The 27,904-nt window shown below is 46.6% G+C and overlaps 1 protein-coding gene across 4 annotated transcripts in view; it reads right to left on the bottom strand.

The window, feature by feature from the left end:
• Positions 1 to 191: 191 nt before the first annotated feature.
• Positions 192 to 27,904, bottom strand: part of MASP1 (MBL associated serine protease 1) — a 51,260-nt gene continuing 23,547 nt past the window's right edge. For 2 of the 4 annotated variants that reach the window (XM_055568764.1, XM_055568763.1), the window contains 9 exons: positions 24,306 to 24,483; positions 22,546 to 22,677; positions 20,241 to 20,437; positions 18,158 to 18,305; positions 15,921 to 16,039; positions 14,907 to 14,985; positions 7,810 to 7,947; positions 6,905 to 6,979; positions 194 to 2,679 (listed from right to left, as the gene is read on the bottom strand). In XM_055568764.1, coding sequence (XP_055424739.1) covers positions 1,796 to 2,679; positions 6,905 to 6,979; positions 7,810 to 7,947; positions 14,907 to 14,985; positions 15,921 to 16,039; positions 18,158 to 18,305; positions 20,241 to 20,437; positions 22,546 to 22,677; positions 24,306 to 24,483 — 1,950 coding nt within the window. In that variant the 3' untranslated portion in view covers positions 194 to 1,795. Of the gene's footprint in view, positions 2,680 to 6,904; positions 6,980 to 7,809; positions 7,948 to 10,838; positions 12,190 to 14,906; positions 14,986 to 15,920; positions 16,040 to 18,157; positions 18,306 to 20,240; positions 20,438 to 22,545; positions 22,678 to 24,305; positions 24,484 to 27,904 lie in introns of those variants that run through there. The other 2 variants (XM_055568765.1, XM_055568766.1) reach the window with 2 other exon arrangements.

The raw sequence follows: 27,904 nt of genomic DNA, 5'->3' as shown, positions 1-27,904 counted from the left end.
CTTGCTTCCTGTTCTTATCTGGGCACTTTGAACTCAAGGACTTAAATGGCAGGCACTTCTATGATGGAACAGGTAGCCTTTGAGAGGACACATGTCCATAACCATCTCCATTTCTCATCACCCTATTTTGGATAATGTCCAGGTGACAAAAACTGTACCCTTTCCACAGTGAGAGAGATTGTGGCTTAATGAAGGGTCAGATTTTCTTCAAAAGGTCAAAACAAACAAACACCAACAATAACCAAACCCCCAAACAAAGGCTGTTGGTTATCCACAGAGGATTTATTTTCATTTTGGTCCCCTGATGGAGGAAACAGTGCAGAGGAACCTTACAGAGGAGTGAAGCTTGTGATATAAATATACAAAGTATAGCATCCTCTACATGCATCGCTCACAGACACAGGAGTGTGCTGTCAGGACCCAGCTGGAAAAGCAGATGCTTCCCAACTGCCCTCTTGGAATCCTTCTCAAGGCTTCTGTCTCTGGTGGGGAATACCCAGGAGAGCAAACCCCGAGGAAGAAGACGGTCAGGCTGCGGATAGCCAGGGAGAGGTTGCTGGCATTGGAAGCAGTGAACGCTGGAGCTGGAAGGACCCTGAGGGGGTCCGATGCCTTCCTTTTACAAATGGGGAAACTGAGGCCCAGGGAGGGAAAGCAATTTGTCAAAAGTTACAAGACAGTTTGGGGGCAGAGCTGCGGCTTGAACCCAGGACCCTGGGCTCTCCTTCTCCTCTTACTGCCTTTCTTGGGCAAGTCCCTGCTTCTCTTGACTTGGCTCCTGGAAGCTGGAGGAGTGGGTCCCTCAGAACATTCATGCCAGGTGGGTTTCTGTAGAGCTCAGATTGCAGGCATGCTGTGGGGGGAACGAGGTCTGGTGCAAGGAGGTCACTCATATAATCCTCCCTTCTTCCGTTTCCCTGCCCAGAGGCACAGCAGCATGGTGTAAGCCTTCTCTTTCTCCAAGCCAATCGGGTTGAATCTCCACATCTAGGGCTGGGGCTCGGATAGCCCTTTCAGGTGACACATTTCAAGACTGAAAGCTTGCTTCGTGCTTGTCTGGAGAGTCAGTTGTGGATGTACCCAGATAAGTGTTTTGCGTTGATGATAGGAATTTCATGGGGTTGGAAAACTTCCCACTGTTCTTCTCCCCCCGGTCATCATAGAGTTTCCCAGCTTTCTCTTTGTCCTTTGAGATTCCTTTAACAGGGAATAGAAGAGATAAGACTTGGACTACAAGAAGCTTTGGGGAGAGAAAACCCAGGGATGAAAGTACTACAAGGCCTTATATTTAGAGAGAGGGGCCTCTGGGGTGTCATCCCTGTCTCCTCAAATCTGAGGGCTTTTAGGGTCTAGACCAGAGGGCAGAGTGGGGAAAATATATGGACTCAGCTCTAGGCAAGGAAACATTTTCTAACAGTCAGGTCCAAGCTCAGTTATACCAATGGTGGTGCCACTGGATTTGATGAACAACTAGGAGTGAATGAGGCCCTTGGGGTGGGCATTCCAGGAGAGGAGTCCGGGCACTGGCCCGAGTCTAGCTCCCTCCCCGTCCTGCGGGAGAGTGAGGCCCAGAGAGGGAAAGGGACTTGCCCCAGGGCCAGGGACCCAAGTTTCCTATGTAGGGCCTTTTCCTGTACCACACTGCTGCCTCCAGGGAGCCAGGAGCCATCTGGGGAGGGTGGGAACAGTGTGTCCATCCCTTGGTCTTGTGAGTAACAGTGGAGTGTGTTGTCATTAGGAGGGTGCAGTCTTGCTGGGGCTGGGCAGGGCGGTTGGCAGGCAGGAGTCCGGCAGCTCACCGCTCCACCTGCAGCTCGCCCAGGCCCTGCGGGGAACCCATCTGCTCCCACACCCAGTCCACATAGTTGGAGACCTTCGTGTAGACCCCATACACCTGTTTGCTGCCACATTCTTCAGGGCCTCCCCAGGACACCAGGCCTTGGGCCACCCAGCGCTGGCTGGCGTCGTCGAGGATGACAAAGGCGCCACCGCTGTCTCCTAGGCACGTGTCCTTGCCGCCCTCATAGTAGCCGGCGCAGAACATGTTCTCAGTGACGCTATAGTTGCCTGACCGCGACTCGTAGCTGGTCTTGCACTCGGCGTGGGGCACCACGGGTAGCTTGACATACTGCAGGACGTCTGACAAGGTCCTCGTGCCGCTGCCGATGATCTCGTCCACTGTCACGTTCGGGTTGGAGATGCCCCAGCCGGCTACCAGCCCCAGCACGTGGGGTGCCGGGCCTGCGGGCTCGGGCAGCGGCAGGCAGACGGGGAGGATGTGGGGCCCCAGGGGCACGGGCTCCCGCAGCTGCACCAGGGCGATGTCATGGTTGTAACTCTGGATGTTGAAGTCCGGGTGCAGCACCACTCGGGCGGCCGAGCTGTTGACAGCCCCGGATTTGTCCCGCACATCGTGCAGGCCCAGGTGGACGGTGACGTGCTCCTTGGAGACCGGTGTCACTGTGTTGTCTCTGCGCTGGGAGCGCAGCACGTGGGCGGCCGTGAGGATCCAGGACTCGGAGAGCAGGGCCCCGCTCCCAAACCACTTGTCATTGGGCACCCTTGAGGTGTCCTCCACCACAATCAGGGCCTGCCATGGGAAGAGGCCGGGCTCGGCGTTGCGGCCCCCAATGATCCGCTTGACCAGGTTTGGCAGCGAGCGCGAGGGCTGACCGCACACTGTAAGAAGGAGGGGGCGGGACGAGAGAAGGAGACTGGTCAGGTCAGCCAGGTGCAAAGAGCCTCTTAAAGAAATGCACATCTCACCCACTGTAGATTATGCCACCGTGGACCCTGGCCTATGTCTGGGGGCCGTGCTGGCCTGAGAAAGCTCTGAATGGGGTCATTTTTGGCCTTTCTAGCCTGGCTCCTCTGTAGTCTGACCCTTCTGTAGCCAGGACCCTCTATGGACCAGACCAGTTTACTTGTGGGCCTTCACCATCCTGAACCCTTCCAGCCAAGACCACCTGTGATCTGGATCATCTTTAACCAGGACTATCTCCAGCAGCAGTCCCTTTGCCCCTTTCTTCTCTAGAAAAGGCATCTCAGAACCCAGATGTGGTCCATGCTGTGGGCACTTGGAAAACTTCTGAGAACCACAGGTCAATGGCTTTGAGAGACAGGAGATTAAAAGACTATCTAGCAGGTCACAGCAAACACTGGAGTGGAAAACAAGACACTTGGGGTCTTGATCTGGCTTTTCTCCCCTCTGTCCTGTGTGACTCTGGTAAGTAAATTTCCTTCTCTGGATTTCACTTTTTGATCTGCTAGATGAAACTGTTGGTCAAAATGATCTTCAAGGATCCTTTAAATTACAAATTCCTTTGATTTTTATTTCATTTGCCCTGGCCACTCTCATTTTATAGGTGAATAAAACTCTCCAGAGGGTAAGTGACTGACCCAAGTTCACATGGCTGTTAAGCTGGTTAGCAGGGGCTTAACTAGATTCTAAGACGAATGTCTTATCCTGTATTCCACAATGCCTCATTACAAATGAAGAGCATGGTCTCATGCCCTGTAACCTTTTCTTCTCTGGCCTATGGGACACATGCTGTGAAGGGATGGCCAGGGCATCCGAGCTTAGAGAAAGGTGGCGTAATCTACAAGCAATGATGCATGGGCTCTGCTCTGAGCCATCCATCATTGCACCCAGGAGCCCAGTAGTACCTTCAGGGGAAGAAGAAAGGTCTGATCAAACTTCGTTCCACCAAGTTGTACCCCGAGCATGCACATGCACCACCAGTCTCCTGCAGCCAAACGCCTTTGGCCCATGAGCAGAAGGTCTTCAGTACCAGCCCCCTGCTGGCTAAGAACCAGCTCACAAGGGCCCCTCTCAGCAGAGTGCTTAGGTCTGGTAGGTAAGCCTGGTGTGAGCATTGACCTCCTCTTGGTTGCAAATTGCCAGGGCTACACCCCTTGGCCCTGGATACTTTCAGTAATCCTTTAAAGACCAAGGAGCATTTGAGTTGTCTTGGCAACTTTGAGAGGTCAGGCTTCCAGCAACCTAATGCTTTTCAGATGCTCTTCTTCCGGATGTTTTATGTGATCCTGAGGCACCCTGCTGTTCACCCCAGGCCAGATGTGAGCTGGGTTTTGCTAATTGGCTGTGGCCGAGCCTTTCAGAGTTGAAGGCCAGAATCCCAATTATAAGCAGCAACCTACAGAGTGACTTCTCAAGGCAGGTCTGTGACTAGCCCTGTGCAGCAACTTATTGAGTGCTGAAAGACCCGCATGTGATGAGGGACATGCCTGTGGCTCAATCCATGGTCAGAACAAAGCCAGCACTGAATGGTGCCTTTTTCCAAGGTGCCTGTGGCATACCCAGGTCACAGAATGTCTCCAATTTGGGGAAGCTTGGAGAACGGCTAATTTACTGATGGCGAAATTGAGGTTCAGGGAATGCAAAAGATATATTCAAAGTCATTAGAGACAGAGCCAGGAGTGGAGCCTGTTTCTTTGGATTCTAGCTTCATTTTTTCCACTAAAGTCTTTTTTTCTTCTTTATATGCTCTTGTCCTTTCAAGACGTTGAATGATGCCACAAGCCTTCGAGAGTGCTCACTGAAATGGGGCCATTCTTTTTATCTGCTACCATTCTCCATCCAGTCTTTCCTGGGACAGAAGACTTGACTTGAAATACTAGAGCTTCAGCTGTGCTGAAATGAGATTTGGGCTCTAGAAGACTGGAGGTACTGAGGGAGGGCCCTAAAAACAAAATTGTGATATTCTGGAATCCTGGGTTCCTGAAGATGGCAGAGTCAAGAATGGCTCAGCATTGCTTGTGTTGACATCAAAAGTCTTGAGTCCACCTTCCAGTTTTGCCTTTAACTTTTTGCAGGTAACCGTGGTTAAATCATTATACCTTCTTGGTCCTTAGTTTTCTCAGTGTAAAATAAGGGGAAAATAATATTTGCTTAATAGTTTCCTTGGAAAGGTGGATATTATGATGCCAGATGAAATGGCTTTCTCTATTCTGGCTTGTCTCTGCATTCAATCTCAGTGTTTTAGAAGAGAATTTGTAATTTCCTGGCCTGGTCCAATGATACACCATGTTCTGCTCAAGACTAGGTGTTACCAGAATTTCAAGACTCATTATATCCAACATGCTTTGTATGAATCTAGAGGATGATGACCATCAAGAGTCATAGAATGTCATGGATCACCTGATTCTGCTCCCCTACTTCTGCAGTATGAAATCCTAGCCCCAAAGAGGTCAGATGACTTAACAAAGATGGAGATCAGGAAAAGGCAACACCAGGACTAGGAGCTGGGCCCTTGCCTCCCAGCGTAGTACCTCATCCCCTTCTAGACATCACAGCAGTACTGCCCAGGATGGAACCCCCCTACACTGCCATTTTCTTTGGCCCACATAGTATTAGCAAAATCAGGAATTGATCTCCAGTTTGCCACAGCTGTACCATTCCCCATCTTCTCCAAGGCTTTCCCAGCTGTGGCCCTTAGGTGTGCTCCTGGCTAAGCCTAACTGAGATGACAGGGGCCAGCAGAGTGTGGATGGGTTGACCTTTTCCTTCTTCCAGATCCTCATGAATTCTTTGAATTCTTGCTTAGATTGAAAGCACTCTTAAGTGAAGTCTTCCTAACCCGTCCTCATTTCTCTGCTCCCAGACAACCACATGTAGGAATGTCTTCCTTCTCTGAGATCTGGTAGCAGTTGTGATGGCCAAAGCTGATGCCCAAACGCTAAAACTTTCTTCAGGTCTGGTAGATGGCTCCATAGCCTTTCCATTTTAATGCCTAAATCTAGAAATCTACTGAGTGAATATTGGAGGTTACTAAAATGTACCATTCAAATAATACACTATCTCAGTTTACCCAACACTCTAATTCAGTAAAATATGAATGCCACTCAACCCTGAACCATATGGTAAAGCTACTGCTGTTCAACCAAATGATGAAATCAACACTGCTTCTTTTGAATGATTATATCTTTCAATCACTATTGATTGAATCACTAGTCTTATTTCTTTTTGAAGTGTAAATTTCTGCGTTGTGAATACTTAATTTTTGGTGGGTTATTTATTTAACCCTAGAGTGTGCATTTAGGGCTATACTATTCTAAGTCAATTTGAATATGTGCATACATCATTATTACGATGTAAATCATTCATCCGTTTAATACCAATGCAAATATCCATAAAATAGCCCCCAAATCTATATGCACAGGGACACTTCCTGTTACCACAAAACTCTTTGTTCATTTTAAAGTAGGGTCAGTAAGTGAGCTCAGGGGAGACAGCAGTCACTAAGACTTGAGCATACTGCTTTTTGGAAGAACTTGTTGCTATGTCCTGTGGTTATTTGGTGCTTGTCTGATTTCCACCTCCTCTACCCTGTGGTGGCTCAGATGGTAAAGCATCTGCCTACAATGTGGGAAACCTGGGTTCGATCCCTGGGTCAGGAAGATCCCCTGGAGAAGGAAATGGCAACCCACTGCAGTATTCTTGCCTGGAAAATCCCATGGACAGAGGAGTCTGGTTGGCTACTGTCATGGGGTTGCAAAGAGTCGAACACAACTGAGCAACTTCACTTCACTACCACACAGCGAGTGCTTGAGGAGCAGGTGCCCACTTTCTCACTTTTCCTGGTGCACAGCCGATACAAATATACCAACTTTGTGAGATGAGAAGTCTGGCAGGAAGAGAGCAGAATGGCAGAGAGAGGAGGCAGGAAGTGTCCTGTTGTGATAGAACAGGTTGAACATACAGGCTGGTTTGTTCGAGAAGATGTGAGGCTAGGCTTTTCTGACCTTTGACCATCTAAAGATATCTCTTCAAAAGCAATCAAAGCATCATGCCCCCTACCCCTTACTCCATTAACAGCCAAAGCACCCGTGGACCCAGTGCCTTGCATGGGACCTTGAGGCAGAGAACTTGAGAGCAAGGTACCTGGCAGGCAGGTGGGCTGGCTTCTCCCCAGGACTTCATTCATCCAGACTCCTTGGGCAGAACAGGTATATACACCTGGGTGAGGGAAAAAAGGTTGAAGAAAAAGGAGAACGTGGTTGATTCATAGCACATGGAAAATAGATCTGACCTCTTAATTCCTCCACTGTGAATCACTGCAAGTCTTCCAAAGAGTCTTTCTGATGCTGTTCTCTCTGAGCCAGTCTGGTCTGCAACTTGAAGCATCTTTCTAAAACGGGAATCTGATTTTGTCCTGTCTCTGCTCAAAATCACAATAGCTCCCCATTGGCCTCCAAAATAAATGGCATGCTCTTCAGTATGGTGTCTCTGAGCAATCTGACTCCTGCCTGTGGGGGCCCCGCCCAGACCCTGGAGGGCACTTCTCATCATTAGTCACACAGCTCTGGGTGGCTCACTTGCCCTGCCCCTGCTTCCCCACTTAATAAACCCTTTCATAAACCACAGTCGTGCCTACCATCTCATGAGGCTTACACTAGCTCTGTGAGCTCTGCCACTATTCCTCTTCGAAAGAGAGGACTTGGAGGCTCTGGGAAATTCGGAGCATTTTCTTGGTTCTCATCTGTGGTGGAGGCAGAACTGATTGGCCTTCACATCTTTTTGAGGGTTCCTTTTTTGCGGGGGGCTGTGAGTGTGTCTGTGTGGGTATGTCATATAGGTCCCAGCAGTATGTCATGCTGCTGGGGTGTCATGAAGCTTAACTCTCAGGGTGCAGGCCTGAGGCAGGGAGAGGTGAGGTACGTCTCCAAGGGTTTCTCCTCCCAGTTCCTCTCAAACGATGGCCAGCGGACTGGCTGTGTTAGCCCCCAGCCTAACCCTGAGCCCAAAGTATGAGGAGGGAGTGGGCTGGGTAAGCATGCAGGGCTCACCTGTGATATTGTGTAGCATCTTGTAGTAGGGCCTCTGGCAGGAATATCTGATCTCAGACTTGTATGTGGTGAGGTTGTTCCTGGTGGAGAAGGTGACCACTCCGTTTTCCAGCTCTGCCGGAGCTCCACAGTCCGCAACTGAGAGGGAAGAGAGCAGACCCCTCAGATGGCCTTGCCCCTTCTTCTTGGGGCCACGTGGTGGGTCTGTCCCATACGATGTGCAGGTTGTCTACTGCACACAGCTCCAGAGAGCAATGTTACAGCATTGTATTTGGGGTCTCTCCCATCTGTGATAGTCCTGCTGGGTGGTCAGCTCACCTGGCCTGGTGTCAATTCCAGGGCAGGGGCTGGTCTGCTGAGATTCAAGCAGATCCTAGACTTTTCCCCACCAGGGCCCTCTCCTTGACTTCCAGTTCTATTGTGCAATCCTCTTATCCTCTTCTGTCCAAATATGAAACCCGTGGCTCAGTGAGAAAATTCTGGCTCATATAAACTAAAGAAACTTCACTTCTTCCAGCCCCAACCACATGCTGAGTAAGAGCAGTTACTGTGTTCACTTTGAAGCTTGGCATTTAAGAAAAAACAAAAACAAACAAAAACTCAGCTCCTGCATGCCTGCACAGCCCCACCCTGCTGGCTCCCCACAGGCACAGAAGGCAGGATGGGGGCAGCTGGGGTGAACCAAACTTTCATCTTCACCTGCACATTTTCTCTGGTTGTGGGTGGCTGCTCCTGGGGGCTGGCTGAAGGACAAGACCAAAGATACCTGCTCCTCAGAGGTGGTCTTAGGAGAGCTTGCCAATCTAGGCAAGTCTTGGGAGTTGCCAGCACAAGTCTGCCAGGAGCCAGGACAGGGGCTGAGGAGCCAGTTTGTCAATATCTCTTCAAGGGCCTTGTTAGGGGGTGATGCTCGATTCTAAGGAAATCATAATCTTAGATCAAACAGCCTCTGTCAGAACTGAAGAATCCCAGGGAGCTCAGAACTTCCCAGGGGGAATGGAATCTGAAGTTAGGCAATCTAGAACATCATCTTTACTTACAGATGAGCCAGAGAGGAGACTTGACTGGTCTAAGGTCACACAGTGAATTAGTCAGAGAACTAGACCTGATCTTAAACTCAATGCTTTTTATAAGTAAACCAGACTGACAGTTATTAGAATCTGTTTTCTAGTGAAAATGGCCTATAATCAATATTCTGGGTAAGGCTAGACATTAGCTGTCTGATGTCAGAGGATCACATTCTAAAGCCAGTTTCCTTCCTCCTGAATTTTCTTGGAAAACAGAAACAGGGACAATTTACCTGTGAGATGCTACTCAAAAATTGTGATTTTTTAATATTAGAATTCCAAATTTATCTTTTTTACTGAATAGAGTGTTATCTAGCTTAAAACATAGGTGATCTTAAGAGCCTCCAGCATGGAGGAGAGGGATGAAGGATGGAAGTAAATGCAAGTAGGTACCTCCTATCCACAAGAAAGGCAAACACACCCAGAGAACTGGTTAGTGGTGTTTCCTGGCCTCCAATCCCCCTGGATGAATCACTCCCATTTGTTTTGATCGCCCAAAAGTTGAGACACCCTTCTACTCTGGGAGGGGTGGGGGGCCGTGGGGGCGGGGAAAGTGTGTAAGGGTCAGCACTACGACAGCAAGAGGGAATAATATTTACTATCTAAAACTGTAAACAATTTTACATGTATTTTCCTGATGAGTCTCAAAGCAGCTTTTTCTTCCTTTTTTTTTAGGAAATATCATTGATTAGTGTCTGGATCTTTGTATGAGCCTTGTCTCCCTTAACTTAGGTCTAGCAGTTTATTTTGCCCAAATTATCCTCAAAACCTAGTATCTAGCATTAGGTGGAGCAATTCCAGGGTTAGGTGTTCAAGCCGCTGAGAGCCTGTACGTGTCCAGCACTAGCGGAAATTGTCTGGACTGAGGGTCTGCTTTCACTTCCCTCCAGAGAAGTCACTTGGCCCACTGATGAAGCTGCTCTTACAGCCACACAGAGGGTGTGATAAATAGTGGAAAACAGAGGATCACTGCAGCTTGGATATAGTGAGTGGGGAAGAGGTGCACCTTCTCTCCAGGTCTACATTGGTAGGCAAATTACTGTATCTCTGTGGGACATGGAGACAACTTCCCTTAGCAAGACCCTTTGAGCTCTGCCTGACACAATCCAAGATGCTAGATCACGCCCTGACTCCTCAGTCTATCTTCTTCGCTTGAGGAAGGGTCTTGACGTCTTCTCTAAAGTGCACCTGGTCACTTCCGCACTCTGGACTCAAAATGAGAGAGTCAGTTCCTAGGCAGGTTGATAGGGAGTCTAGGGGTCCCCAAGGACAGCAGGGTCTGGAATTCTCAAGGAGGAAGAAAGGACAATCTTTTTTTCTTTCTCCACATTCCTTAGGATTATATAACAATAATGTATCCTGCCTAAGGACAGTCTTTGGATTCAACCTTCTCTTATCTTAAAATGTAAATTATGGGAGTAGGTCTGATGAGGTCTTTACACCCTCCAGATATTCTTTGGATTATATAACCTCATTGTTAACACTAGCAAGCGGGTACTCTTTCCACCCCCTTCTGATGCCTATGTCAGAAGCTTTCTCTATCTCCTTTATACTTTAATAAAACTTTATTACACAAAAGCTCTGAGCGATCAAGCCTCGTCTCTGGCCCTGGATTGAATTCTTCTCCTCCGGGGGCCAAGAATCCTGGTGTCTTCACGTGATTCAACAACAACCTTTCAAAAATACACTTCTTCCCTCCATTCCCTCGGCCCCCCTTTCTCCTGCGTCTCTACATGGGGCTCTGCTACCCAGACCCTGTCTTCACTCTCTCTCTTGCTGTCGTTTATTTCCCTTCAGACATGTCTTTCTTGATCCGCCATCCTGAAGATGCTTTGACACAGTCTAGGGGAGTCCTAGGCAACCACACACAATTGGCTCACCTGACCCTCAAGATCCGGAAATGCCCGGCCCAGCCCACCCAGCCCCCAGCCCCATCTTCTGGGCATCCCTCCCGTAGTGCCCTTGTGTTCCAGTGTCAAGGACCCCTCACTGTGCTGCTGCTTTCCCACTCGGGGAAACTCTGTGGTTCATGCTCTGCCCACGCTTTGACCTTGATCAAACATTGCTGCTTCTTGAAAGTATTTTCTCATTCTTTTAATTGGGTACAGCTGCTTCCACATTTTTCTTTGCATGGCCCTTTATTCTTCACCCTCTGATGCATGTATCTTTTGTTTCCTGGTATTGTAATTATTTGGGTTCATATCATATCTTCTGCCTAAATGATGATCCCCTCTATCACACTGAGTGCAAGGCCTGTTATCCTTTGTGCTGTTAAAAATATTGATTCAACTGATGATTATTTTTAGTGATTGCCCCAGCTCCTCTCTCAGGGGCACCCTTGACCTAGAATGGCACTTCAGTCTCTGGACCATTCTTTAGCCAAATTTGCAGGATTCTGCCCTCATCAAGAGGCCGTTCAATCAGTGAATAAACTAATAAGCAGTCACAGTGTAATGCAAGGGTTCTTTGATATGTCTACCTAGATTTTGTTCAGGCTGAAGTAGAGACTCCCAACCTCTGCAGCCCCTTCTTCATCATTGTTCATAACCCAATGATGTCCCATGACTCCAAAGCTGAACACTGCTGTTTTCAAGTCTGATGCCTATCTTTTGAAAAACTTTAATTAGGAAATTTTCAGAAATGCAAACTTTGTAAGCCCCAGAGGAAAGATCTCCTGGTGATGGGATTTTAGCCCCATTTTAGGTACAGGTGGAAGAGAAACTTTTGGGCATGAGACTAGATCTAGGTTTCCTAAAAACCCACACTATATGAGTTATTGTTAACTTCACCTACTCAGGGTTGTTAAGAAAGTAGCAACAGGTACAAATATTAAAGTCACAAAGTGACTCTGGCCCATTTAACCTTGAGGTGTGGAATAGAAATCAGGGCTCACTTTGACCTGGTCCTCCTAAGCTTTTGAATATAAATTAAATCAAGTGTCTCTAGAATCAAAGCCATTTTTCCTTTCAGAAGAGTATAGTCCACATAGAAGTGCTAAAAAAGGAATCCCCCATTGTCTTTTCATTATTTTCCAGCATAATGTTTAAATGATGGGTGAACCCTCAGAAAGAGAGTTGTTCTCATACACGAGGCAGTTTCAACTGCTTGGGCCTGAGTTGCCTTGTTCAGCATCCATTCTAACCCGCATTGAAATGGGAAATGGAGTGTTGGGGAGATGGGGAAGGATGGAGGAGCCCTGGGACCCAGGGTCTTGTGAGTGGTCCATTCCTGGATGTCTGCACAGTGTGGGGTCCCAGCATTCACTCTGCCACTTGCTCTGACTCAGGTTCGCTTTCCACATCCATTTCCATTTCTGCCACCATGATGAAGATCAAAGAGGGGTTAGGAGGTGCAGAGAAAGGAAGCGGAGAGAAGGGAGAGAGAAAAAGAAGAGAAAGAAAAATTAGCAAGCAAAGCAGAAACGGTTTATGCAGGAAATACAGAAATTGCTCCACCAGAATTGATTAAGAATGCGCAGTGCAGGTAGTCAGTGTGAAGGACAGCTTGGGATTGTGGGATGTGTACCCTTCTGAGAACTCGCACAGTCATAAGTCCTGGCTCGCGGCAATGGTAACATTCTGCTCCCTGAGCAAGCTTTGCATTCATCTGTTCCAAACCCTTATTTGACAGATGGCATCAGAGCAGAGCAAGACTTGTTTGGAGTCACCACAGCAGGTGGAGGCACGGCCAGGACCACAACCCATAATTCCCACTTCCTGTTCCCGTGCAGGTTTCTTCACTGCACATATACACTTCCTGTCTGTCTCAACCCCTTTTCCTGGGGACTCTCAACTTCTCAGTCTTTTTTGCCTTTGCATCTCTCCTAGGACCCAGCACATGCCTGGAACAAAAGTGCTCAATAAATACCTACTCATGGAACAAGCAGAGATGCCGGTGTGTCTGAGAACTGGTATGTGGGAGAACCAGGCCATATTAGGAAGGAAAAAATTCCTCTTTTCCTAATACTTTTGTATATTAATATGTCACATAAAAGTACCATCAAACACATGAGTTGCCCTGCTCTGTCAACACTTCTGTTACCATAAAATGTATGTGTCTCATTAGGGAAAAAAAATTATTACCAAAATTTCCAAAAGCATGAAAGAGAGACCAAAACCTCTTCTTATAAAGGGTGTTGGATGGGGGAGATGAACAAGCTTCTACTGAGTTTTTACTTATTCCTGGTGCACCTTAGGTATGATGTGTACATTAACTCAGTTGTGCTCAGTCATGTCCAACTCCTTTTGACCCCATGGACTGTTGCCTGCCAGGCTCCCCTTTCCCATGGGATTTCCAGGCAAGAATACCGGAGTGGGTTGCCATTTCCTCCTCCAGGAGAACTTCCTAACCCAGGGATTGAGCCCGAATCTCAATTAGTCCTCAGAACAATCAACAATGCTGGAAACTGAGGCCAAATGAGGATGAGCCAGTGGTTCAGGGATGTTGAACTGGTGGAGTCTGGATTGGAATCTAGAACTTCTTGTCTCCAAAGCAATATCCTGTCCTTTCTACCCCTTGTCCTCCGATTCCTTCAGAACGCTCCCTTGCCTTGTCCTGCAGAGTGCTTCACAAAGGCCTCAATCACAGCACCACACAGGAGCCACCTGCTGGAGGAGGTGGCACACGTGTCTGCTGGCATTTGAGTTCTTTACCGTCTGACCTTGTCTTTTTCGTCTGAAATCCCTATGGACTTCTGCATAGGCAACCAGGGGCTTCCCTGGTGGCTCAGAGGTTAAAGCGTCTGCCTGAAATGTGGGAGACCTGGGTTCGATCCCTGGGTCAGGGAGATCTCCTGGAGAAGGAAATGGCAACCCACTTCAGTATTCTCGCCTGGAGAATCCCATGGATGGAGGAGCCTGGTAGGCTGCAGTCCACGGGGTCGCAAAGAGTCAGACGCGATTTCACTCACCTTCACTTAAACGTCTGTTGAAACTTTTTGTTGGAGACATAAAATGCCCCTCTTTCCTACCCTGGGCTCTGACTCCAGCCACAATGTCCCATTAAAAAGAAAATTTAAAACAAGCACTTTCCGATCCAAAATTATGCCTGGGATTTGCTTCAGGGGAGCCCCACCCTGAGAGTGTCCCCTTGGGAATGCATCTGCCTGCTTACTGGACCCGAGTCATTTAGGACTAGGGAAGGGAATAGCACTTCAAAGTTTATATAGGGTCATGAAATGGGGCTGGGGCTGGGTGGAGACCCACTCTAGTTCTTGACGTCTCACCTCTCCATTCAAAAATAAATCCTTCTCCTCTCTTTCCCTTCTTCTCTTTCACTTTCTGTCACTATGCCTCCTCCCATCATTTTTGCCACAGATGTCCTCTAAAACTGTGGTCCTTACAAGTCTTGCATTAAAATCACCTGGGTAGCAGGAGAGGGCGTGGTGGCGGTCAGTTTGTATTTTTGCAAAACTTACTGGAGGATTTATATGGATCGCATTATTTCAGAACCACTGGGATATATTCTAGAATATTAAGGCTAGTCCAAACTTCTTTGTAGCTGAGGTGAAGGATCTTATCCATGATCACAGCATGGGTTAGAAGCAGAGCCAAGGCAAGAACTCTGGGTTCCAAGAATCCCTGCTTCGCGCAGGTCCGCTGTGCTGATCTCACCACCCTGCCTTCACAGCCGTCCCAGGAGACAGCGGATACAGCTGATGGCCACTTAAAGACGGTCAAGGTCACCAGCGCCAAAATAGTGTCCTGTATTAGCAAATGCCAGAGCTAGTTTCAAACGTGGAGACAAGCTATTCCTCTAGCAAATTTGGCAACCTGTCTGCAGGCAGAGGTAAAATTAGTATTTGGAAAGCAAACTGGGACTCACAAGCAGTGTCTTTTGAAATCCTAACACCTTACTGCTGAAAGGAACATTTGAGAGCTTTTCATCCAACCGACTGTGTCTGTAAAATTCCTGCCCCATCCCTCTCAGGGTGCACTTGCTAGGCTCCCCCCACCCCGTGTGGGCTCTGCTCACATCCCCCCAGTGCTGGGGGCTCATGACCCTTATAACCAGCCAACAGTGTGTTCTTACTTTTACAGGTGGGAATCTTGCTACTCCACGTCCCGTCCTTCAGACACTCCATCTGGAATGTGTCCATCTCCACATTATCCTAGGAAGAAGCATGAAGAAGGGGAGGAAAGGAGGAGGAGTGGGTTGGTGACTGTTTCCCAGTGTAACCAGCTCACTCTCCAGAGCTGGCTGTTCTCCGCTGGGCTTTCCCAACGGGGGCCTCCGAGGGCTTGAAATCAAGGGGAGTACAGACACTGAGTTCATGTCGCCCATTCCTACTCTGGAGAGACACCTAGTGCCTGGGCGGGGCTGGGGGGGAGCGGGTGTTGGTTGGGGGCTGGGCAGCTGTCTGCGAAGGGACACCTGTATTGGTGACGCCTTCTTCAGAGCTGTGGTTCTCAAACCTCACTCAGTGAGCATCAGTGTCGCAGGCCCCCTCCCAGAGTTTCTGGATCAGTGGCTCTGGCCTGGGGACCAAGCCCTTGCGTTTCTAACTAGTGATGTGCTGGTGTGGTGGGGACCCCACTTGGATTATCATTCCATGAGAGCAGCAGTCCACTAGCTTGGCTTACACTGGACTCACCTAGGCAACGTAACAGACAAAATGATCACGGGCCCCGCCCCAGATTCTACTTGATCTCAGGTGGGGCCTAGGAGGTGGTTTTGTTAAGTTAACTAGTGGATTCCTAGGAGAACCACTGTTTCAGAGAATGAGCAATGCTCACCTGCCACCTTTAAAAGCTCAGCTTCTGTCCCAGGGCTACTCGGTAAGCCTGATGAACTTTGTTAAGGCTGTTTGTACTGACTGTCAGGCTAAATGGATATTTTGCTCGGACTTTTGTACCACTTTCAGAAGGGAGAGTCTGGGACACATGCTTTGAATTTTCAGAAGGCTGGAATTTTTGGCGCATTGTGGGAAAGCTTGGAAATACCGTGGTGGGACCAGGACAAGCTCTGGAAGCCCATCCGCCCTGGGAGGCTCTGGGGAATTTCTCTAGCCTGGAGACCCACCCCACCCCTGGCAGGACCCTGTACCTTCAGCACTTTGTAGCCTGTGTCACAGCTGATGAGCACCTGGTCTTTGAAGGAATATGTGGTTTGCAAGGGTTCGATTTTCCCATGGACAGGAGGCTGCAGCTTGGGGCACTCATTCCCTGGTGGGGAGCAATGAAAGGAGTAGGTGAGAAAACAAAGGAAAGGGTGGTTATGAGAAGCCTTTCCCTAGAATTCAAGGCCTGATGGAGGTGGGAAAGAACACATGAAAACTGCACCCCCAGGGCATGGGGGCCTAGACCTACCAGGCCCTGTAGAAGGCTTACTTTGGACACTTGAGCAGGTCACTTTCCAACTTGGACCTTTATTTCCTCATCTGTAAAATGAGGTGGTTTGCCAGATGATTTCATCAAAACTCAGGGTAGGAAAAGGTATTAAATGTCTGAGCGTAACTCTTGTCTGATGTTTCCTTTCCATCTTCCACAGTAGGCCTGTGGGACACTTCCCCAGGGACGAGGAGCTCAGTACCCACCAGTGTGCACCTTTCATACTAGACTCCTCCAATGAGAGGAACAGAATTTTCATATTCGGCTGAAATTTACACCCTTGAAGTTTTTACTCAGTGGGAGTAGTTGGCTCTTTTGGGCCACTCACGATGACCCCACTCTTTCTTCCCAAGATCATTCTTCACAGTGCTAGAGAGACTGTGATTTGCACTTCAAAAGGCTAAACTGGATAGAATTCCTATGCCTGACGTATTTCCTGGATTATTCTCCCTCATTAATATCCTCTTCCTGCCTCTCCCCACAAGCAGGCACTGAAGCTGGTGATGAGCCAAGGCCAGGATATAGAGTCTTTGCACTGTGTTAGGCACACCCAGCTGTGGTCCTGCCGCCGCCCCTCTTCCTCCAGTTACTGTACGCCCCTTGGTCAAGTAACTCCAGCGGGGTTTGGACCAGGACCGGGTGCCTCAAGGTATTGGGCGATGAGGCCTGTGGGCTTTGTCACTCTGGGTGCACAAGGAGGAAAGCACCATGATGAAACATTTTGTACTAGAGGCTTACACCCAAATCTCTGCCCCAGACTTTAGAAGGCCTGGGGCTGGAAGGATCCTCTCCAGGCCCAGTCCATCACAGTGTGAAGTTCTGGAAACTTTTTTTTTTTGAAAATTATAGTTTAAAAAAAATTATTTATTTTATTGGAGTCTAATTGCTTTACAATGTCGTATTGATTTCTGTTGTACAACAAAGTGAATCAGCTATATGGATACATTTATCCCCTCCCTCCATCCCCCACCCCCATACTGTCTATCTAGGTCACCACAGAGCACCAAGTTGAGCTTCCTGTGCTTTATAGCAGGTTTCCACAAACTATCTATTTTAGATAAGGTAGTACATGGGATCGCAACTGAGCAACTTCACTTTCACTTTTCACTTTCCTGCATTGGAGAAGGAAATGGCAACCCACGCCAGTGTTCTTGCTTGGAGAATCCCAGGGACGGGGGAGCCTGGTGGGCTGCCGTCTATGGGGTCGCACAGAGTCGGACACGACTGAAGTGACTTAGCAGCAGCAGCAGCAGTACATATATGTCAATCCCAATCTCCCAATTTGTTCCACCCTCCCCTTTCCCCCACCCCGTGTCTGCATGTCTATTCTCTTATGTCAGCATCTCTATTCCTGCCCTGGAGATAGGTTCATCTGTACCATTTTTCCTAGGGCATATACTCTGAGAAAACCATAACTCAAAGTGACATGTGTACCCCCGCGTTCACTGCAGCACCATTTACAATAGCCAGGACATGGAAGCAACCTAAATGTCCATCGACAGATGAATGAGAAAGATGTGATGCATATATACAATGGAATATTACTCAGCCATAAAAAGGAACGAAATTTGGTCATTTGTAGAGATGTGGATGGACCTAAAATCTGTCATACAGAGTGAAGTAAGTCAGAAAGAGAAAAACAAGTATCATATACTGATGCATATATGTTTTTTGTTTTTAAAAATCTCCCCACATGATTCTGAAGTGCAGCCAGTTTTGAAAACGTCTTATCCAAACCCACCATCATTGCTGCCCTTTTTCCCATTTATAGATGAGAAACTAGTAAGCAGAGAGAATCTGCCTTGGTCCCAAGCTGCTCAGTGGCAGGGTTGGGAGTCCTGCCACATCCCCGGAGGAGCCCAGGCCAGCACCCCCTCACACTCCCTGGCTGCTACACCATGAGGGCTGAGCATGGAAGCCAGGTGTGACCCAGGAGGGGAGAGGCTGTGTTACCTGTCGCCCTGTATGACAGCCTCCAGCCCCGGTTCTCCCCCGAGTTGTCACTGCGAAACAGGATCTGGACACTGTGGCTCTGGGTATTGATGGGTTCTGGGGCTTTCTCTCCACAGAAGGGTCCCAGAACTTTTGGACCGGCTTTAATCTGTGAGGGGCAAGATAGAAAAAAAGCAGAGTCACACCTGAGTGGCAGTGACTGCTTCTGGGATCATCGCTACTCTGCACCCAGGGTTTTCTGGAAGCTTCCATGTGAGTCCATGGTGTTCACTCACATTCTTAGTGGGCATTACCATTCACCAATGGGTTCCATCTCCACTCTGCCATTCACAGATTACAATGACCTTGGAAGTGGACAAGGCAGGTTGATTTTCCTCTCCTCAGAGATGAACATATTATGGTTCAGAGAGGGGCAGAGCCCTGTCCAGGTACACAGGACAGAAAATGCCCCTGCTTGCAAAGATCCTGCAGTCTAGTCCGGGCAGACTAATAGATAATAATAATAAAAAAAAATTACCAGCTGTAGTAAGTATCACAAAAATAATCAGGGTGATATATAACATACATATATAATATAAATGTATGCTATATGTTTATAATTTAAGTAGTAAAATCTATGTAGTCTCTATAATTTTCATCATTAATATAGTAGATGTTGTTTAGTTGCTAAGTCATGTCCAGCTCTTTTGTGACCCCATGGACTGCAGCCCACCAGGCTCCTCTGTCCATGGAATTTTCCAGCCAAGAATACTGGAATGGGTTGCCATTTCCTTCTCTAGGGGAATCTTCCCTACCCAGGGATCGAACCCCTGTCTCCTACATGTGTCTCCTGCATTGCAGGTGGATTCTTTACGACTATACCACCAGGGAAGAAGCTTCAGTATAATAGATAATAACTTTAAATAGTTAGGGAAGGCCTCTTTGTGGAGGTAACATTGGATTTGAAATGTAGGGTGAGTAGGAACTTGTCATTTGGAGAGGAGGGGAGAATACTTTCCAGGCAGGGAAAACAATGTATATAAAGGTTGAGGCCAAAAGTGGGAGAGAGCCTGGTAAGTATCAAGAGCAGGAAGGAAGCCAGTGAGGCTGGAGGAGAGGGAATGCCGTGGCTTGAGGATGGGAAGGCAGCCACAGGCCATACTGTGTTGAGGAATTCATGTTTATTCCAAGTACAATCTTGATATAACCTGGCTTTTATAAAATTTACCCTGGATGCTAGAAGAGAACATACCATGCAGAGCAAGAGTGGATGCCAGAAAACCCTCCAGGTAGCTTTGCAGCTGACCAGAGAGAGCAGGGATTGGACTCAGATAGAGGCAGCAGAGATGGAGAGAAGGAAGAGGCACTCTGGGCTGGTCCAGATTTCCAGCCCCCAGGCCTGGGTCCTGCCTCTGCTTTAACTCTTTCTCCTTCCTCCTCTGAGGATCAGCACTTCTTAATCCTCATTTGATGACTTCTATAATCCTGGGTATATCTTCATCTTGTCACCCTTACTGTGGTGAGGGGGACAGTGAAGCCCCTAGAGTTACCTGCCTAATGATAAGCTCATAGCATAGCAGCTGGGATATAATGTATGGTAGACAGAGTTCTGGGCCTCCCTTGCGGCTCAGATGGTAAAGAATCTGTCTGCAATGTGGGAGACCCGGGTTCCATCCCTGGTTTGGAAAGATCCCTTGGAGGAGGAAACCCACTCCAGTATTCTTGCCTGGAAAATTACATGGATAGAGGAGCCTGATGGACTACAGTCCATGGGGTCATAAAGAGTCAGACATTTTTTGACTAAATGACTAACACACACAGAGTTCTAAGATGGTCCCCATGTTCTTCACCCTGGTGTCACTTCATGATGATATTATGTTACCTGGCAGAAGGGATTTTTCAGGTGGGGCAAAGGGCTGATTTGGGATCAGGGAAGTTCCCTAGACTGGGTCCAATGAAGGTGGTGGATGTTATTTTAAATAATTACTTTTTAGGAAGCCACCTGCTTGGCCCCCTATCCTGGAAGAAGGTAGAGAATGTCAATTTTCCCAATTCAGCCAAGATTTGTCAGTATCCCCAGGGCATATAGCCACTGCTAACTTACCTTGATGTAGTCATAAGGGCAGGACACCTCAGGATGGTCCTCAATGTCGAAAATGTCCTCAAACTGCAGGCTGATCATGAAACCCTCCTCTAGCTCAATGGTGTAGAGGCATTCGGAGCTCTTGGGGTAAGGGCTGGGGAAGTCGGGGCTGGTGATCATGCCGGTCCGCTGGGTGAAGAGGTTGTCACTGCACTCCACTGTGGGAAGCACATGGGAGCAAAGTGGTACACCACACTCATGGCCGCAGCATCCCGTTTCTTATCTGCTATGGTACAATTTTCCCAGTGGTTCTGAGAGGCAAGTGGGGGAAGGAGTCACTATCCCCATTTTACAGATGGGGAAACTGAAGTTCAGTGAGGGGAAGATTTACTCAAGGTCACACAACCAAGTAATTTTCAGGGTTAAGACTCAAAGGCAGTGAGTGTGATATACCTTTTTGTCCAATTCTCTGATCTTGGTGTGGGGCATGAGGGGTCTCAGATGAAAGGTTTTGAGATGTGTGGTCAGGGAGAGGATCTTCTCCTCTTTTGTGCTGCTCTCCCCTCAGCCCAGGACTCCATGAGATCTCTGCTCAAAGCCATCCTTGATCCCTCATTAACACAGGACCCTCACACATACCCTCACTCTCTGGCCCCTGGCCTTGCCTTGTTTCTCTTCACGCTGTTGACCATTGCTTGCATTGTGAAATGTATTTCTTGGTGGATTTTCCTGCCCCCACAAGTTCCCTGAGCTCAGGGAGTCTGCTCTGTTCCCCATCACAGTTGCAACCCAGCAACCAGTGTCTTGGATCCTGGCCATGGCTTAACCCTGCAAAGGCCCTGTTATATGCCATTGAACCATTGTCCTTGGATCTGGCATGTCAGTTCTTTCTGGTCATTTGTAAATGAGAAAACTGTGGCCCAGAAAGGGGGCATAGCTAACCCTAAAGTCCCTCAGTTACAAGCTACAGAACAAGGTTTAGAGTGGTCTCTGAATCCCTGTGCTTTAATATTCTACCCCAAGCATTTTCATGGGGATGACATTGCTCCCAGAGGGGCCAAAGTTGGTTCTTGGAGAGGGGAAGTTGTTACTCTTTTTATGCATAACACACAGGCAGACATATAGTACATTAACATATATACAGGGTATTTGTGCTATTAAATTTCATGGGTGAGACAATTAAGAACAGAAAAAGGCTCTTGGGGGGCAGAAGCAAAAATGAAAAACAGGATTCATAAACATTGCTCAGTCTTAGCCCCTCTGTGGTCAGCACATGGTAGATACTCAATAAATACTTACTGAATGAAAACCATGGAAAATACAACCCTCTTCAAGAAAACTCAGGTATGTGCCTGCTTTATACGGAGGGGTTTTATTCAGAAGTAAAAGTTTTTGAAGGAGGAAGGAAAAGACATCCTGTTTCTCACATGCCCTCCCCCAACGCTCCCTCACTCAGCTTCCAAGTGGTCTTTCTGGGACCCACATCTTTACCCTGCAGTCATACTGATCCTACTGGCAACTCCCCAAACATTCCGAATCCTGTCATGCTTCTGAATGTTTGCAGAAGCTGTTCTCTCTGCCTGTCATGCCCTCCCTTTCCTTGTTCTTTTTCCTTCATCAAGGGCATCATCTCTGGGAAATGCTTGCTCACTTGGTGGAGACTCAGGTCTGACGGTGCCACACCCACACTTCATTTACAACACTTACTAGATTTTATTATTTGCCTGTGTGGCTATTACCCGCTAGCCAGGAGGTCCTCCTGGAAATGTCTGGGTCCTCCTACTTCTCCCTCCCCACCTCAGCCTGGATACTATGGCAGAGAAGGCACGTGGATGAGAGGGGAGAGCAAAGGGAGCAAGAAGGAAAGGGATGTTTTCTTGCTGTCTTATCTTTGTCTCCCTCTCTCCCCTTCTCTCGCTTGCACTGGGGTTCTCTCTATCACAATATAAAAGTGAGAGGCCAGGGAAGAGCAGAAAAAAAGGAGTTGGTGGGTAAAACCTAGTGCAGGGTTCAGACCTGGGAAACCTGGGTTTTCCCTTGACTTGGCCTGTTACTTACAGGAGGAGAGGAAATAGGGACTAAAGAGCAGATAGCCCTGCTCCCCAGGAAGAAAGATGGCCTAGAGGCCAGGGCTTCTCAAATGCAGTTCTCTGAGAATCTGAACCCGACTTCCAGGCTGGTGGGCATTTCAGCATCTTTATCCTTGTGGTCTGATTGCACTTTTAATTGTTCCTACTGCCTGTCCATCCTTCCTCTGAGCCTCCCCTCATCTTACTGGAAAATATGACTCCTAACAGTGATGCACAGAATCAGTGCTGGGCCCCACCTCGGCAGGTCCTGTTGTCTGTGTGGAGAATGTAGCCGAAGCGACAGGAGCAGTAGTAGCCGCCGATGTAGTTGTGGCAGTAGTGGTCACAGGACAGCTCCTCGTCCTCCCGCTCCGTGCACTCATCCACATCTGTAGGGCAGGTAGAGCCTCTCACAACCAATTCAAGTGTGGTGGTGAAGAGAACAGCCAACGTTTACAGAGCACTCAGTGGAGCCACTCACTTTGTTGGGAGATACCTGCGTTGTCTCATTTAAGCCTCACCTAAGCCTCCAATCACAAATGAGGAGACTTACCCAAGGTCACAGAAAACCTGGTCAAACCTGGGCAACCTGACTCCTGGTGGTGCCACTGTTCTCTAACAGTTGTGATGACAGCAAGCAGGACGGTTATGACCCCCTTTTTATAGATGAAGAAACTGAGACTTAGAGCCATTAAAGAACTTACTCCAAGTCACACAGATAGTAAGTGGAGTCCTCATTCAAATCAAGGTGGGCTGGCTCTAAAATCTGGGTTTTTAACCTCTCCTCCATGTTGCTTCTCTCTTTCTAAGTTTCTAAGGTGGGTCAAGCCCTATCTTAGGCATTGGAAATATAAAGATAAAAAGATGTATGTTCTCAACCCAATTTGAACACATATTTCTTCCCAAAAGATACAGGAATGGCCAAGAAGCTTACACATGAACAGATACTCAGCATCACTAGGTGCCAGGAAAGTGCAAACTAAAACCATAATGAAGTACCAATGCATGTCCTCTGGAATGGTTAAATTTTTTTTTTTTTTGAATTGATGACATCAAATGTTGGTGAGGATATAGAGCAGCCAGAACTCTCATACGTTGGTGGAGGGATACAAAATGGTGCAAACACTGTGGAAAAAGACTGTAAGACAATTTCTTATAGACCTAGACATACACCTACACTATGATTAAGCAATTTTGCTCCTAGATATAAATATATATCCCACAGAAGTGAAACATATGTTTACAAAATGGCTTGTACAAAAAAGTTTGTGGAAATTTTATTAATGAGATCCAAAAAATGGATAGAACCCAGGTGTCTGTCAATAGGAGAATGAATAAATAGATTGTAGTATATTTATATAATGGAAAATTACTCTGCCAGGAAAAGAAACAGTTACTAATGAATTGGAATATTAACGAAAATCAAAAACTTTGTGCTGAGTAAAATATTTCTCATCTCCAAAATATAATCGTATGTGTTTATTTATATTAAGTTTTGCAAGAGGCAAAACTAATCTATGGTGGTGGAAAACATGAGGACTGTTGTGGTGACCTCTAAAGAGGTTGGGGTGTGGTGTAATTGGAGAGGAGCATAAAGGAACTTTGGGGGTTAATGGTAAAGCTCAACATCTTGTTAGAGATTCAGTTATGTACAAATGTAAATTTTTCAAAGCTTAACAAATGTACTTAAGATTTATGCATTTCATTGAATATACAGATTTTACATGAAAAGAAGAAACTGTGAATAGCTGTTGAACCCTAGATAAATAATATGCATGCTAAAGTATTTAGGAAGAAGAGTACTGATGTCTGCAATTTATTTTGAAATGTGTCAAAAAAAATGAATTGATGGATAGAGGATAGATAGATGGATAGATGTGCGATAGACCAAACGCAGTAAGACATTAATGGTAGAATTTATGTAGTAGGTGTTCATTTTAAAGAAGAGAGCACAAGACACTTAATTTTGAGAGAGAAAGGGAGACGTGGGGATGAGTCACCCACTTCTCCAACTTACCCACAGCCACGTAGTGGGCATCAAATCCTGTGAATCGCTCTTCATCGGAGAAATCTGACCGGAAAGTGATGGACATAAAGGAGCCGGGGGAGAGAACCACTTCCTGGCCAGGGGTTTGTTCTGTGTCCGTGGTCTCCCTGCCACAGAAGGTTGCCAGCACCTGGTCTTCAGTTTCTACCTTTAGGGTCAAAAAGAAAGGGAACATGATGTGCAGCTTCCCAAATTAGCTTCTCTGCTGGTCTTAAGGAGAAAAGACAGAGGAGCTGCCCACAAGTGGACCAGGCAGCCTGGGAAGCCCAAAGAAAGAGGCTTAGGAATTCTAGAATTTGAGGAAAGACACATTACAGGTTAAGCCAATGTGTCTGTCCTCTCCCCGTTTCATTCATTTTGTTTAAGTCCATCAGAAGTAGCTTCACATTAGTCCTGTTGGCAACAAAATGGCTTATTTGTTAAAATAAAAAAAAATTCAATGTTAAAATAAATTTTCATATTTAATAAAACTGAAGAGTTAGATTTCACAGATGGATTCTAGATACAACAGGAACTTACATTTCCAGGAAAAGAAACTTTATACACAATATAAGTCATTCATTGAGAATTCAGTGTGTGCCAACCACGGAACAAAGTGTGGGATGGGGATGATGGGAGATGACTAAGCCATTGAGCTGTGCATGCGGAAGGGCTTCTCAGGTCTCTCAGTAGTAAAGAACCCACCTGGCAATGCAAGACACACAGATGCTTGGGTTCAATCCCTGGGTCAGGAGGATCCTCTGGAGTAGGAAATGGCAACCCACTCCAGTATTCTTTCCTGGAAAATTCCATGGACAGAGGAGCCTGGCAGGCTACAGTTCATGGGGTCGCAAAAAGCTGGACACAGCTAAGCGACTGAGCACACACATGCCCATGGGGAAGCAGTGTTCAGATGGCGGAAAACAGACAGAGCTATCATACAGTGTGACAAGTGTCTTGTGAAGGATGTACTCAGAAGGAGGCAAAAGATCCCCATTGGAATATAAGCTACGGGAAGGCGAGACTTTTAGTTAATTAATTACTTTATTATTGGTATATTTGAGCTTTATTTTTTAATTGATACATTATCTATATCAGAATTGGAATTTTTAAAAATGTAAATTGTAAATAAACATTGTAAATAAACCATGTGTTTAGTTACAATGTATTAGTTTCAGGTGTAAAGTGATTCAGTTACACACACACACATATTCTTTTTCAGATTCTTTTCCAGATTCTTTTCTTTACAGTTATATCTTCAGTGCATGGAATAGGACCTAGAATATAGCAGTTATCCAATAAATATTTGTCAGCCAGAACTAAAAGTGCAAGACCTAGTCTGAGAACAATGAGAAGCCAGAAATTTTGTGGGGATTGTAGGAAAAGATATATTTGGAGGCATAGGTTGAAACTAGATTATTATTGACCTTGAATCACGTAACAAGTGACTTGAAATCCCATGGACAGAGGAGCCTAGTGGGCTACAGTCCATGGAATTGCAAGAGAGTCGGGCACGGCTTAGCGACTAAACAACAAAAAGGCAAGTCACGTAATCAGAACTATATTTAATAGGTAGTCTTACTAATACAGAAACTACTGGAATCACCCCAAAATAGTTGCATTTTTTTTAAGACTCAGCTGCAAAAATTGCCTATTTGCTAAAGAATTCCCTATTTTGCAAGAGCCAGGGGCCCTGGGTAGATTCAGAAACCCAAGGAGAGATTCTAAACTGGTTGTCTAAAGCAGATTTTGTGTGTTCGGTTTGGGAAGCAGTGTTGTAGCTGGCTGGTATATTTTTATGACTACCATACTTTGCTTACCTACCATTCTATCATTTATACCTATCTCGATCCTTTTAGGACTTCCCTCGTGGCTCAGTCGGTAAAGCGTCTGAAGCATTTCTATCTGCATCCTCCAGATTGATGTTTTAGCCAAGATGCATGAGAAAAATCTGACCAAGAATGATGTTTGCTGCCTTTCAAAGTCTTTAAAGGAAAGTTCTCAAAGGCTGCCTATCTCTAGTAGCTTCTAATGAATTGTTTTGTTCATTAGCTTAGTGTGTCAGAAGTATCTTGACATTTGACACTTCTGTTTTGAAACTAATGATTTATTTATTTAAAATAAGTGGGAGCTTTAAAGGAAAACAATTTGCCCTGGCAACAAAACATGAGGACAATTAATCACTAACTTTGGGAATTGAAGTGTAAACAGAAGATGAGATCATGGCTTTGCTATGTTTTCCTCTACTCTGCAGATACTAGCCAAACTCACACCAGCCTTATTGCTGTAGAGTGTTCCAACCTGCACAGAGCTGAAATGTCACTTTCTTGAACATCTCAGCTGCTTTGTTGTTTTGATGATCTGAGTTTTCCAGGTAGCTGAAGTTTTACCTATGATTTTTTAAAAAACTGGGGTGTTTGTAAGTGTAATGCTTTTCAAAGCGCTTTATTCAAATCCCTGCTTTCTCAGGTAAAATATACTAATCCTTCTTGGTGATCCAAGGACAGTGTTATGAACATCAAGTTTCTTGGGGATATTGGGTTTTGTAATGTTGCTTGCCCTTCATTGAAAGCCCCCAGACTATAAAGCCTTTGCAATTCTTATATCTTCTTTATGTAGACAGGGTTTTATTTACCGTTTTAAATTCAGGTAGAAATTCATTCAGAGAAGGCAATGGCACCCCACTCCAGTACTCTTGCCTGGAAAATCCCATGGACGGAGGAGCCTGGTGGGCTGCAGTCCATGGGGTCGCTAAGAGTCGGACACGACTGAGCGACTTCACTTTCACTTTTCACTTTCATGCATTGGAGAAGGAAATGGCAACCCACTCCAGTGTTCTTGCCTGGAGAATCCCAGGGACGGGGGAGCCTGGTGGGCTGCCGTCTATGGGGTCGCACAGAGTCGGACACGACTGAAGCAACTTAGCAGCAGCAGCAGCAGAAATTCATTAAGCTTCTATCATTAGAATTTTATGAGAATAAGACTAAATACATAAAGAGTGAGGGTCTGGGAGGAGGCTTCTTCTATGAGTAACCACATGAGCTGGAATGCACTATCTCGGTGACCTCTGCATTGGAGCAAAATGTATGGACCTGGCTGTTAGAGGTCCGGACCCCTATTTCTGACTCCACCAAAAAGTGGTATATGGCTGACTCCTGTAGTGCTCAATTATCCACCTGGTAAACTAGGGGTTTGAACAAGCTGAGTTCTACGTTCTCTTCCAGTCCTGACATGCTAGTATTCTAAAAAGGCATTATATCCATACATTAAATAAACCAACTAGAGCAGGGGTCCCCAACCTCTGGGATCTTAATGTCTGACGATCCGAGGTGGAGATGATATAATAATAATAGAAACAAAGTGCATAATAAATGTAATGCACTTGAATCATCCTGAAACCATCTCCCACCCCCGGTCTGTGGAAAAATTATCTTTCACAAAACCAGTCCCTGGTGTCAAAAAAGTCGGGATTCGTTGAGCTACAGAGTGGTGAGGAGGAGTTTCAACACAGAGAGTGCTTCCTACTTAAGAACTTGAACTTGTTTGTGGTCTATACCATGTGTTCTAGAAGCAATTACTAATGAAGAGTC

Source organism: Bubalus kerabau, chromosome 2 (genome assembly GCF_029407905.1).
Source record: "Bubalus kerabau isolate K-KA32 ecotype Philippines breed swamp buffalo chromosome 2, PCC_UOA_SB_1v2, whole genome shotgun sequence".
Taxonomy (NCBI): Eukaryota; Metazoa; Chordata; class Mammalia; order Artiodactyla; family Bovidae; genus Bubalus; species Bubalus kerabau.
This window is presented reverse-complemented; position numbering and strand designations above follow the sequence as displayed.